The sequence below is a fragment of the Primulina huaijiensis genome, chromosome 8 (genome assembly GCF_012295235.1).
Source record: "Primulina huaijiensis isolate GDHJ02 chromosome 8, ASM1229523v2, whole genome shotgun sequence".
Classification (NCBI taxonomy): domain Eukaryota; kingdom Viridiplantae; phylum Streptophyta; class Magnoliopsida; order Lamiales; family Gesneriaceae; genus Primulina; species Primulina huaijiensis.
Window position 1 is genome coordinate 3,055,196 of NC_133313.1, and position 14,136 is coordinate 3,069,331.

Genomic DNA, 14,136 nt, shown 5'->3' on the forward strand with positions numbered 1-14,136 from the left:
AACTTTATCATACAGTTACACGTCCGCAATGTATGCCCCTCTTTTTATTTTTGTTCGATGATACTTTGTGGGGTATTATATTTTCCCAGATAATATTTTCCTTCTTTATTAAATACTTGTTCATTAATCCAAAAGAAAATAAATAAGCAATCCGATCCACATTTCATTGCTGGAAGAATGTTCAAGTAAATGAGTAACCAACATAATATATACAACTATAAACTGTTAACTGCTCAGTCTCCTACGCCTGTGTATATCTAGTTTTTCAGTAAAAAAATTCAAAGGCTGAGGTTTCAGCCCTGTATCTAGGATGATGCATATACACCTACATGAATAAATAATACACAAGGGAGGTGAAAGTCAATACAGACTCCAGCCTTCTCGGGCAGAAAGCTTCTTTCTCCCCGTCACACCTAAATTGTACATTGTGTGAGCCAATCTCATCCATTAAACTCTTTCCTCCGTTTGCTAGATCGAGTCCTTGTTCTTGGAACCTCAGTAGGTTCAGACTCAGGGGTCTTCTGCCGTGGTGGGCTGCTTGAGTCACCGAGATTCGTTGTCTTTTGAGGTACATCCTCATCCAAGGCAACTTTTGGCATGACAATTTCTCTTGCGCCATTAGGAAAAGGTTTCTCATACGAGATGGCTGAATCCAGTGAGTAGATACGCAAAGATAGGGCAGACAGTGTGGTGATTTTAGCCGCAGTTGATGGGGATGACCAATACCACCAATCGGTATGCAAGTACTCACTTTTAATTGCATCCTCGAGTACGATTAGAGCTTGAACCATCTGAAATGAACAAGGGATACAAATGAGAAATCTTGGAAAATAAAACAACTATATATTCCTGGGCAATTAGGTGCAGAGATAGCAGATAATTAGAACAAAGGCAACCCCCTCACCAAATTTTTTCCAAATTTAACTGCAAGTTTCAATACACCAAGGTAACTCCTAGACGTATTTGTGGAGTATAGCTTGCTAGGCAAGGAGGTAAACGATGGTGTATATATGGTAAGAAGTTCATCACCAAATTAATATTCAGAAAATTGGAAAGTATATCATGGAATAGAAAGACTGGCTTACCTCATAAATTGTTTTCGCAGATTTAACGAATGTGCGCCATGCACGTCTTTTCTCTTGATTTGTCCTCGAATTTCTTAAAGCATCTTCAGGTAAAGCAGCATCAATATCAAGCAAAATAGTCTTGAGACATAGAAGAACTTCAGAAGCTCTGCCTGCTAATGGTCGTAACGAAGATTCATGAACTATATTGCTTTTCGATACCCCAAGTTTTGAGATGTTATCTTTCATGGTAGAAAGTTGAACCCCTTCATTCATCAATATATATTTCATTCTCCCGACACCAGAGCCCTCTTCCAAAGCACTGGCTTCATTATTAGAATGTGGCTGCCAACTTCTCAAATCTGAGGATATTTCTACTAAACCCGCCTTATTTATTCTCGTGGAGGCCAACCTCAAGGCAGGATCCCTGAGGTTAGTGCACTTGTTCGGTATAAAGGATGGTACACCGCCACTATTGATAAGCCCGATTTCTGTCACAGAATCCTTGACCGAGTTTGGAGTGTTGAACCTGGCCATTATCTCCTCAAACTTAAACGGAAAATCTGGTTCTTGAGGGCATTCAACAAAACTAGATCCTCGATTTTGTTTCTCACTAGTTGACACTTGATGAATGCCAGCAGTAACATGCAACGTCTCCAGTAAAGCTACATTTTTCAGCCTTTTGCGCTTGGAGAAATCTTCAACTGTTTGGTTTGCCTTAGTCACAGATGCCATTGAGTTACAATTTTCCACAGAATGTTTTCTTAGTTCATCGCTCGTTGGAAAGCTCTGGTGGCAAGAGGGGCAATGGTCTTTCATTATCCACACCAGTTCTAGGCACTCACATCTACAAAGTCGACCGTTCTGACTTACCCTGGAAGCCAGATCTTGAACTAAGCATGGACCGAACCTTTTTTCCAAAATGTCCATGGCCTTTGTAGACAGAAAATTGGAAGATGTTGCCTTTCTTTTAATCCCGGGAATCAATTGACTTGATTCTCCTTGGCGCAGGATGTGTTTTTCAGCATATTCTGAGTCTTTCATTTTGTTACTTTTCAACTGTAAAATTGACTCTTTCAGTTCTTTCTCGCAAGCATTATTTTCATTGAGCCATCCAAGTAATCTGTCAATTTCACTATCGAATTCATACAACATCCAATTATCAGAATCAGGGATACCCATGAACTCTTCAAAATAACTCTTTTTGGATGACAAGCTCCCGTTAGCTATAATCCATGGGAGAGCACGGGGCCAATAAAAGACCCAGTAAGCTCTGCCATTAGCATCTCGTCCCAACAAATCCTTACGAAGAGATACCTTAAGAATCTCGGATTCTACAGAAGCAATCGACCCCAGAAGGTTGGAAATACTATTTCTTATGTTACCCAACTTAAGGACATTGTCTTGCAACTCACGAGACTCGTGTTCTGTTACATGGTCGCTAATGGAGCCCGACAAATTATGGCCAGGAATCAGCTGAGTAGTAGATATTAGGGCACCATGAGAATCTTTATGAACAAGCTGCTGATATTGGGGTTGGTTCAATGCATCAGATGTTTTTCCCCTTGAATTGTTTTCAACATTAACCAGAGATGATGATGCATCTGATTTCAGATCTCCAACCACATTACTCACAGTAGAATTTGTTTTCGCTATGTTCAAGACCAAAGTTTCTTCCTTAAATTTTTGAATTTGAAGTTCTTCAGTGAGAGAGCGCAGTCTATTCTGCAAGTCACCAGGCCGAGAGGCACACTGGTCCATGTGGTTGCGGACCATAGCAGAATTTAGAGCCTCATCAAACAAGAATTTCGTGAAGAACATCCTCTGTAACAACAACGAAACACACAAAAAAATTGAAAATTTGTTAAAAGCAGCAATCTCAAGAACATATGAAGTGTGACACAAGACAAGACATATCAAGGACAAACCTCTTCAAGTGTAAACTCCCAATACTCTTTTATCTCCATCAGGTTTGCTAATCGAGCTAGTGAATCCAAAAACTTGTGTTTGAATTCTCCCTTCTCTCCATTTTTTCTAGGTTTATTAGAAACTGATCCACAGGTTGTACGGCGAGAATGACCAGAAACACAAGATGGGCAGTACCAATTTCCTTTCGGAATTCTCAGAAGTGGAGGATTCAAGCAATATCTATGGTACTCAGAATCGCATCTATCGCACAACAGAACATTGTCATCATCTTTGTCCATGCCACAGACCTTGCAGATTCCCTCCTCCCAGGGAGCTCTAGGAAGCGAGCTCTTCATGACATTGGCAAGTAAAGCTTCTCTCTCATTTACAGCATCGGCACTTGAACCATTTACATCTTGAAACTCGGAAACTTTATCAACAAGGGTTAGCACCTGGGAGAACAAAAAAAGTATGATAATCTCAGGTAGAGAATCAATCGAAGTAATTATTCTATAGATGAGGGCAGCCTCAAAAATTTTCACATTTTATGACAAAGCCAGTCAATTCAAGCAAATAACACAGTTAACTCCTGTTACAAAGTCGATGTCAATTATATCATATAATCTAAAGATTCTAATAAGTTGTATTACAAGAAATGACCTCCTGACGTTCAATGCTTAGATTTCCAGACAAAAAGGCCAAGAAAAATGGTGCAAGACCCAAAGAAAAACTTCCAAACAATTGTGCTTCTCGTTCCACATTTTAGAGAGGAGACAAAGGAAAAGGTCCATAATTCTTTTGCGTATTTATTATCAACGTGATTTAGATTTGATGAGATCATAAATCAATGAACCAAAGATAGAATGGCAGTTTGAATTGTTTTAACTTTGAAGGACATCCCACGAGCTCAAGCATGTAACATAGAAAACTTGTTTCTCCACAAGGATTATCAGATGGTGACTGACAGTGAAAAACAATAAATTTTAAAAAGAAAAAAAACCTCTTTCTCATACAGCTCTTCAAACTTTTGAGATAAGTTTTCAGCCAATTTAATCAAATCAGATCGATCACCATAAGCAGTACGTATGTTGCGCCAAACCTACAAAAAATGGGGGGGAAAGTGAATCAGAAATGATAGAATTTCAAGAACTAGGTCAGGTAAACACAAATTTCAGCAAAGAAATATATAAGCTGGGAGGAAAAAGAACAAAGGCAATTACATGTGTAGACTAACGATACACCGCCTCATAAATAAGTTTAAAGATCTGGTGATTGTTAGCCATTAGGCTTTAAAATCAAGTTGGGACAGTAAAAATGATGATACAACACCATGTGGTAACTGACAGAGCATGAGGCAAGCCTTAGAAACTTAGCACATAAAGCAATGGAAAAGTAAAACATCAGTGAGCTGACACATGGAAGAATGATGTCAATAAAAGAATTATGGATACCTCCCGGACGTCATCGATAAATGCTTCATGAGATCCATCATAAGCTCCAGCGGCCAATCTTAGATCGATAGTCCTAAAATCCAGGGGGCGAGATACCATTGCAGGATAACCAAGAAGTCCTTCATCATCAGCGTCATTAGGATTCAAAACAGCCCTTCCCAGCAGATTGCAGAACACTCTATCTTCATCTGTAGCAACAGAATGCCGTAGCACCATACGACACTGTTTATTGACTAGATCAGTCAGATACACCTTACTTCTCACCTTTTCTTTCTTCTCAGTTTTCTGTTGCTGCGGAACTTCACTGCTTACTTTGGCAAGTACGGAGATGACTGCTCTCTGCATTAAATAAATTTGAAACAAATGGCAAAAACTCGACTTACAAAAAGAATTTTCCTTTTTCAAAAAAAAAATCATCAAATGTCAGCAACAGATAAGACATTACCTTTGTTGGCCCAGATGCATTACCCTTGTAAACTTCCTTGCTGATAGAGTGCTCTAACATTTTTTTAGCCCATTCAGGTGGGTTCTTTAGTAAAGCTTCATTGACACACCGTCTGATCCGGGCCCCAACATTTGTGGGTAGCTTTCTCACAGGCTCAAGCACTTGTGCCCACTCAGGGACAGCATCATCTTCAGCTTCAATTGTTTGAGCCCCGTCATCTTCAGACTCACTCTCAGTTCCCCCCACAATCTCAATTTTACAGTTCAATAAACCAAATATTTCCTTAATGGCATCAGCCAGAACCTGCCACATAAAAAAACATTAAAATCTAGTTACTATTTCTATCATTTAGTTTCTTATATTGTTGAAGAGGTTAATTCTCAATATTTTTTAGCACGAAATATTAAACAATTACGCTTATTCTCCACAGATGGTTATAATAATCATAGTATTAGAAACATCATGTCTAACAAGACAAAAGAACAAACTGTAAAAGGGCTTAAATGAAGTCAGACACATAAAAACTGGGTTAAAAGTTAAAAATTTGATCAACATTAATCAGTGTGAATCTTACCACTGCATCCCCTTCTAGAGCAGCTATGCCAGAAAGTGAGCCACAAAGTATACCACCATCACCACGTAAACAATGGAAAACCTTCCCGCTCTCACGGCTAGCAATCTCAGTTGAATCAAGATTAGCCTCCATGGAATACACAGATAAAATATATCTACGAGCAATTTCAGGCCATGTAAGTTCATTAACAGGCAGTACGTCAAGCTGTGCTTTCTTTAAAGCAGCTGAACAATCCAAGTCTTTCTTCTTGCCACGTCTTGATTTAGATTCTCCTGCGTCAAAATTAGGGCCTGCATACACAACCACTTTTGACAGCAGCTCACTCAAGAGTATTTTCAGCAATGAACCATAGATATTGGCCAGAAGAAGACCGGTATTTCTTCCAGCTCTAGCTTGAAAAACCTTCACGCCTTTTTTTAAGGGAACATCATCACCAGTATCCACAGTTTCAAGTCCAAAGTTCAAAGCACAGCAGTCTAACCAAGGGCTTAGAAGTTCAGATTCAAGATCCTGAAAAGAAAATGACTGTCCAAGCCCCAGGACCTCTAAGAAGCGCCATGCAAGCTCCCAGGCCTGACAACAGATGGAGAAAATAATAAGCATGTAGAAAGAAAAATTCAATACCACACAAAGTAATTAATTGTTGTACCTGCAAGGCATCACCAATCAAGTACGAAGGAAGCCTTGTGCTAAGTGGATTGCCAGGAGGACAGGAATCCCGCATTAAAAATTTCTCCATGCCACCTGATTGCAGTCGCCATCTCTTAGAAGTTCGAAATGCACTATTGGTGTTCTGTTCAACCTGGAGAAACCCACTTCCGACTGATTGGAGGCTTGAGTTATGCTTTCTATCTTTCAGATTTTTATATTCCAAACATGCAGTAACTCCTGGCAGTTGTTCAATAATTTCCTGAACAAAATCTACGCTAAATCCAAACCTGTCCAGTTTTAACCATGTTAGAAGAAGTTCACAAGCCGTTTTAAAATCTGACTCGTTCTGAATCAGTCGAGGGACATTGATAGGACCACTCCAGTAGGAATATCTAGATAAAGAATCTCTACTGTCCAGATTTTCATTGTTCATTTCATATATATCGTGCCCACAGAAAAACTTAACAGCACCAGTTTGTTTAAACACCTCATGGAAAGCATACATAAAAGCTTCAGAGACCATTTCCCAAACAGATGATGTTGATCTGCCCTCTAATTGAAATTCCCCAATGACACCACTATGTCCTAGCTCACCTATTGAAATTCCAGCCCGCGGGAGCCCGCATTCCATATTTGAATTAGAAGATGTATTTTGCCCAGAATAGTAAACCACACCGTTGCTCCTTGACACAGAAACACAATTATCAAGACATGGTGGACTGTGTTCATTTAGTAGTGTTATTATAGAAAGATCATCATCATCAACCAGCGGGGATGTGGCTAATTCATCTAAACCCATTCTGTCATTTCCTTTGCTCGGAACTGAATTAGTCCGTGAGAGGATAGCCGAACCCACTGGAATAAACTGTGTGGTACATGGGAATCTGTGAACCTTGAAAGTAGGACCCCGTTCACCACCATCTAAAACATCACATACAAAAAGGGACCCTGTAATCTTATCATGCCAGCTACATTTGTAACCAACTGGCCAGATTTGGTTGGTATTATGGTATGCTGGCCGAGGATCAATATTGCCAGCTGATAAAAGACAGAAATCCTGAAACTGAATTGGGAAGCCATCCTGGAAAATTACAATGACCAGTCAGAAAAACTCAAACTTTTGGCATGTAAGCAAATATGGTCCGGTATTAATTGCCCCATGACTAGCACAGATGAATCAGTTATCTATGACAATGGGTGATTTCATTAGGTTCAGATATTTTGAGGTAGAGTACCTTAACTCTTTTACGGTTTCTGAGTTCGGTTTCAAGAGTTTTTATAATATTAATGACTACCAAATACGCATATTCGCCAGGTGTATTGGCACTCAATTCACTTTAACCAAAACTCTTTCAAGCATATAAGGTACTCGGAAGCTGATATGTTACAAAGTTATCCATGCGAACTTAAAACAATAATACTTACGTGGACATAATCCCCTTGGCTACCATTTCCTGAAAATACCAGTTTCTGTGTGTTGAGTTCTGGTTCTCTGCAGTTCCGGGAGGAGGCAAAAGCTGAGGATTCCTTCTGAGCTGCTTTGTGATAGCTCAATGGAATTCCTAAATGGCTAGCAACATCCTCCATTGACTTGAACCTCCGTCCATCAGGTGCCACATAAATAGCAGAGGTTCTAAATCTTCTATTGCAGAAATCAAATTCAACATGCCAACCTTCTCCTAGATCACCTTTTCTTTCAGTAACGTACCGTCTAAGAATTTGTAGGTACAGCATGTTTGGAATCTGAGGGCCTATCAATGGAGAATGGCAAGACAGGGCACGCCCATCAACTCTGGATTCCCTGCAAAATGTACCCAAGTTTGCATCAGAACAAAGTTTTCCTTCATTGTATCTTCATATCTATAATTAGAATAGTTTGTAGCAGCACACAGGTTCATCGAATACAACAAAGAAGAAAGGGGAAAAGCCTATATTTTGCAAATCATGAACACATACTGATAATGGTTGAAAGGTTGCTGAAATCTGCAATTAAAAAAGAGAGCAATTAAGAAATTATTTAGGGTGTACGGTGTCACGAGAATCAGACCGTGAGACTAATTATCATAACATCATATATATCAAAAGGACATAAAAGAAGACAACGTAAATCACAACGGATGGGTATTGCTTGAACAAGAGCATGAGATCATAGCGTGCAACACGATGACACGTCCATTGATAACACTGGGGACAAAGTTCTTCGATCAAAACAGTGTCCCATTTATGTCTGCATAATTGAATACATCTTCAAATACCCAAAGAAATAATTACATGTAGCTCTAAACATGTAGTGAAATTTAAAATAGAAGTAAATAATTATTCAAAGAAAAATACAGCAACTTATTTAAACACAAGCAAAATGTTGTAAAATGATGATTAGAATAATGTTATTCTAGTTACAGAAATCGAATTTTAAGAACATAACAAATCAGAAAAAGGAAGTTCGAAAGTCCCAATTACTACAAGAGGAACACAACTGTTCCACGATTGTCAATAATGAAAGTTGTATTATCGTTATATAATCTTCTCGATTTCATTTATATAAGACCGAATCAAGACTTGAAGTGAATATCATCCATTAACTACAACCAACTCTGATGAGTTACCAAAATTATAAATATATAGAAAAATTTCGAAATACTACTGCTTTGGGAAAGTAGAAAGAACCAAATTAAAATTCAAATGAACCTCCCATAAATTTTATTCTTCGGCCCAACGGTTACTCATTAGGGCCTTTATTACCAAATTTGTTTGTCCAAAACATTATTTTAAGCCCAACTAGAAATGCCGGAGCATAAAACCCTGCATATAAAATGAGATGCAAATATTAAAGCAAATTAATCAGCAGAGTAGATGCCGCCCCCCTATCTTTTCCCTCACTCCTCTATAAAAGGGAGAGAGGGGAAGGGATAGAGGAAACCAGTTTACAAGGTATCCACCACAGATCTCTTCCCCTACCTTCCCTTTAAATGGTGAGGGAAATGGTATTCCCTCTACTTTTTATCATTAGGAATCTCACATCACCGCGTGAATAATAACTGGAATACGGAGGTTCTCCAAAAGAGTATTCAAAAGGCACATTTCATATCTTGTTTTCTGGTGGATCAAAGTGATTCAGAAGTTTTCTATCAATCGCATGAGGTATCTAACACATGGATCGAAAAGGTACATCATCTTACTTCATTTTTCATTTCTTCCCCATGCCTTGTCTAGGTTATCTCTATTCATTTCCTGTTGGCCAGAATGGATACACAAAGATAGCCAATTGTCATTCTACTTATTTTCTGTTGATGGTATTTTTTTATTTCACCTTCTTATGGTAAGTCAATTCAGCATAGCACAAAAAGAAAAAGGAGCAGCAAATACCTTAGGCAAGATGTATTCATAAATTAACTTTACATTCCTCACTCATAATTTTCTCTCTCATTCACCAGTAAAATTTGTAAAACACGAAACGTATAAGTAAGAATGCAGTTGGTATCCAAAACATTAAGACAAACAAAGAAAATGGTGTCTTTTTTATCCTCCAAACAGGATTTCTAAAGCATCACCAAAAGCAATCTTCCTGTGTGGGGAAAAAAGCATCAATAATCACCCAAAAACTCCATTAATTCAACACAAAAAATAAAGAATCCATTCGGAAATAGATAAGGCCAAAACTTGTTAACTTTTTTTTAAACAAAACGTATGAATCAATTTCAAATAACAAAAAAGGTTATTTAAATAAATAGACAGATAAATAAATTAATAGAAACAAATTAACACCTCCCGCCGCCCAAGTGGTCGGCCGGGTTACCCCCCTCCGCCTCCCTCGGCGGTGAGGCATTTATATCGAATCCAGCACCAGCTCCGCCGCCGCCGCCGGCTCCGTCATTCTGAAGCAAACAGCGGAAGCACTTCCACTCCCGCTGCTCGTCTTTTTTTGCCCCACTTCTTCCAGCCGCGACCTCTCTCCCGCAGACTGAACAAACCGAGACGTTGTCGTCTCTCTCACGTGGTGATATGATGGGCGTTTCGTTTAAATCTATGAGAAACGCCATGGGTTTAGCAACACCCACATTTGAGTTCACGTCTCCAAAACTATTACGATTCTCCATTTTCCTAATAAAAAAATCCCTCAAAAGATCAAGAAAAACAAAAACTGAGAGACAACCCTTCAGAAATCAGGGAGCTCAGTATTCAGTAAAAGATTATTAAAGAACACAGAGTAAGAGCAATGGCGAATTGTTTGGTGAAAAAGATGGGATTTTTAATTGTGCGGAACAATTAAGAAACGAGAGAGGTGTGCATGAGCGAGTAAAGAACAAATCTTGATTGTCCTTTTTTGTAAGAGGAAAGAAAAGCAAGAAACGAGAACGAGAATGGAGTGTGGGATGATGAAATGTCATAACTACCCTTTCCAGCCGAGAGTAAAATAGTCTTTTTTGCGGGTTCCATGAAGATTTTATCGGTGCGTAAGAGCTTCGTACGAAGACAACATAGGAACGGGATGACAAAATTGTCCTTTGTTTCTAGGGGTGACTTGGGGTTCTGAATTTTTCTGGATAAAAGCAACCCTTAAAGCACACAATTTAATTGACTGATGTCAAGAAAAAAAATTGGAAGAATTTATTTAAATTTTAAATTAGTGAGTGAGTAGTCCTCTACTAATGTTTCTTTTTCTGAAATTTTACCAAAGAGTAATTAAATTAATGGTCCTCAATAAATTTCAATTGGCTTTTGGGATTTCTTTGACTTATTTAGTTTAATGTTCTTTATATGTAAGATAAAGATTTAATATATTTTTACTCTTAAATATCTTTCGAATTATTGAACTTTCGGAAAATTATATTCGGGTCGAGAAAAAATAATTTGAATGTAAAAATGTTTTTAAGGACGAGTTGGATTATTGGTGAAATTATTGATTATGAAATCAAGTGTTTAGAGATTTAGTAGGTGATTTTAATGCAATTTTGACCGCACTTAGGATTTTGTGGCACATTGCAAAAATCCCATCAATGCACCTAGGGATGGCAATTTCTTCCAAACCCGTTGGAGGATCCGATATCCGACCCGAATAGAAGAGGGTATGGAGGGATCTTTAGACCCGATTAAATAATTGGGTAATCGGGTATGAGGATTTTCGGGTTCGGATATAANTTGTTCATTTAAATATTCATAACTTCATTGAAACAATTTAAATTTGAAAAAATTCAATAGTATATGATAATTGGGTATTTGGGTAGGGTATGAGTATCCGATAATCCGATGGGTATGGGGATGGGGATGAAATTCAATACCCGATGGATATGGGTATGGGTATGTGGATGAATTTAATAAATGGGTATGGGAATGGATGTATGAAATCCGACTCATACCCTACTCATTGCCATCTCTAAATGCACCTACCATAAACCCTCTATATTTTGTTGATTTCACCCATTTTCACACCTCACAATCATTAAATAAAGCATTACAAATTTATCGAGAAATAAAATCCAAGTCTCTTAACTGCAGAAAACCTACCATGTAGACAGAACTAGAAAATAACATCCTTCTTATAAAGCCCATGGGCTTCTAATGGATCTGAAGGAGACGCCTATCATGTCGCCTCGTGAGGCCCAAAACTTCAATGGGTCCGAAAAGCTTTTGCGTTTTAGGCCCACGTGATTGAGGGTTCAGGCTGCAGGAAGGAGAGGTTGCGGCCCAGAGTAGCAACAAACGGAGTTCAAACAGATGGAAATTGAATAATATAATAATAATTTATTATTTATTATTAAAAATTGATAATTACACTTCATTTTTGGTTGTTTGAAGTCCATTTATGAATAAATTTGACTCATATTTTACATATGAAGTACAGTGTAGATATCACAATAAAAATTAATACTCTTAGCATAAAAAGTAATATTTTTTCATGGATAACCTAAATTAGAGATCTGTCTCACAAAATAAGACTCGTGAAACCGTCTCACACAAGTTTTTGCCTGTAAACACCTCATAAACCTTGATGATGCCATGGATCAAGCGGTCAAAAATGAGCTTGTACTCAATTTAATAAGAAAATTTTAGATTTATAAATAATATACTTGCAATAGATATAAATTCTATATTTCATAAACATTCAACTAAATTTTTGGGTTCGTCACTCGTCCATATATTATAATCTTATATACCATGAGGAACAAATGTCGATATCTCCATTTGTCTTGATGATCCATCCCTTCTGCCGAATAATTCCATTTATATCGTTTTTTTCGTGTTCATCTTCTTGGCCTTTTGCTTGAAAGATTTGTGATTAACTGCAGGAAACAGCTCTTCTCATTCATCGCATTTTGAAGTTTGCCTTGCTTAAACATTTTTCTTTTGTTGAATAAAAAATAGACAGAATCTGACATTGTTCCACAAGTCAATTCTTTATTCCAGGGCTGTGTTAGACTCATTCAAATCTGGGAGACAAAAATCCAAGAATTCATGTAACAAAAACCATTTTCATAATATGCAAATTATTTCACTGGTTAACTTCTAGTCCAATCTTAAGTTTCAACAATGTCTTAGAAGTCATCAGAAGATAGGGTATGGGCAGCCGACTTGTCATACTTAGTAGGTAACACTGGAATCGAGGTACCTACCTCATCTTCTACTATAAATAGCAGGTATTAATGTCATTTACAGATTCTGAAATCTTTGAACTCTTAAGCATTATACATATTCTTCTACCAAATATTACTTTTGGCTCATCTTCAACATGCTGACTTAAGCATCGGAGTGGCCACGCCAGATATCCCTCCGGCGCCCATTCACGAGTTCCTTTCATTGTTTGCAGGTGCTATTGAAGCCATTATCTTCACTCAAATTCCCTAAAAACTATAAATTATTGATTTGACCCGTTGGAGCTCCTTACCCAGCTCATCCATTTCAACGAAGTCACATCATTGGCGTCGTCTGTGGGAAGTTGAGATTAATGCGTTGATATGGCTCATACTCGAAGAATTAACCAAGAAAATTCCCCGGCTCATGGGGATAATGCGCGTACTTCGGGGCAAGGTAATGGTGTTCTTCCCACGGGACCCAATCTTATTACCATGACCCCGGAGGAGTTGGCTAGAATAATCTCCGAAGCGGTGGAGAAGGTTGTGGCCAGGAGAGAAACTTCTCATCAAGTTACACCACCCGGAGAGGGGCAAATCAATGAGCAGGAGCAAGAGCAAGAGTTGAGGGAGGAGGAAGTGAGAGGAGAGGATGAGGAGTCTAGTGCTGGATCCAAATCACCTACCGTGGCTGAAGAGCTGTTGGAGCTAAGACAGAAAATGAAACTTCTAGAAGGGCAGTTGGAGAGCCGTAATATTTCTCGGGCGATTACTAAGGGTTGCCAGTTTGCTGATATCATTGTCCGGGAACTTCAAATCCGCCAAAGTAAAAGATTACGATGGCAATGCGGATCCTGAGGAGCACCTAGCCAGGTTTGAAAACATGGCCATGTTACACTGCTACACAGATCGAATCAAGTGTAAAGTGTTCCTCACCACTTTGGTGGACTCAGCTCAAAGGTAGTTTGAGGGACTGGCCCCCCAGAGTATTAATTCATTTAAAGACTTCCAGAAGGTGTTCCTACACCACTTCAGTAGTAGCAAGAAATACAAGAAGACTGCTTTTAGTCTTTTCGAAGTTAAGCAAAACCTAGATGAAAGTTTGAGGGCTTATATCAAAAGATTTAATAGAGTGGCTTTGGATGTACCCACCTGCGCCACTGAAACAAAAACTACGGCATTCACACAAGGCTTGAGGGAGGGTGAATTTTTCAAGTCGTTGACCAAAAAAGTGCCCGGGGATTTCGAGGACTTATTATCCCGGGCAGAAAAATACATTCTTTTAATGGTTTCAGTACCTGCGGGATTATTAATAGTACCCTTTTTAGAGAATGTTAATAAATTCCAAAATCCATTTCGTCGTCCAGTAGCGACAACCGTCTTTTTGATCGGTACATGGAGGAAGCCCAGAAGCAGAAGAGGGAAGCCGTAAGGAAAGAAAGAGGAGACCGGGTAGCTAGGCCCGAGGAGAAAG

At 38.6% G+C, this 14,136-nt stretch overlaps 1 protein-coding gene across 2 annotated transcripts; it reads right to left on the reverse strand.

Annotated features, from left to right (window-relative positions):
* Nucleotides 1-155: 155 nt before the first annotated feature.
* LOC140983645 (methyl-CpG-binding domain-containing protein 9) lies at nucleotides 156-10,508 on the reverse strand. 2 transcript variants are annotated; one of them, XM_073450780.1, is made up of 11 exons: nucleotides 9,859-10,508; nucleotides 8,050-8,076; nucleotides 7,519-7,894; nucleotides 6,092-7,174; nucleotides 5,443-6,015; nucleotides 4,869-5,171; nucleotides 4,424-4,762; nucleotides 3,973-4,071; nucleotides 2,993-3,424; nucleotides 1,086-2,888; nucleotides 156-791 (listed from the first exon to the last, which is right to left on the reverse strand). In XM_073450780.1, the coding sequence occupies exons 1-11, from the start codon at nucleotides 10,188-10,190 to the stop codon at nucleotides 441-443; spliced, it is 5,718 nt and encodes a 1,905-aa protein (XP_073306881.1). In that variant the 5' UTR covers nucleotides 10,191-10,508; the 3' UTR covers nucleotides 156-440. The 2 variants fall into 2 exon arrangements, with proteins under 2 accessions (XP_073306881.1, XP_073306882.1); XM_073450781.1 differs by lacking the exon at nucleotides 8,050-8,076.
* Nucleotides 10,509-14,136: the final 3,628 nt, after the last annotated feature.

Coding starts and splice junctions, on each gene's coding strand:
- LOC140983645 (XM_073450780.1), bottom strand. CDS start 10,190: ATGGAGAATCGTAATAGTTTTGGAGACGTGAACTCAAATGTGGGTGTT. Junction 8,077..9,858: donor GACCACTTGGGCGGCGGGAG/GTGTTAATTTGT, acceptor TTTTAATTGCAG/ATTTCAGCAACCTTTCAACC. Junction 6,016..6,091: donor TGATTGGTGATGCCTTGCAG/GTACAACAATTA, acceptor ATCTGTTGTCAG/GCCTGGGAGCTTGCATGGCG.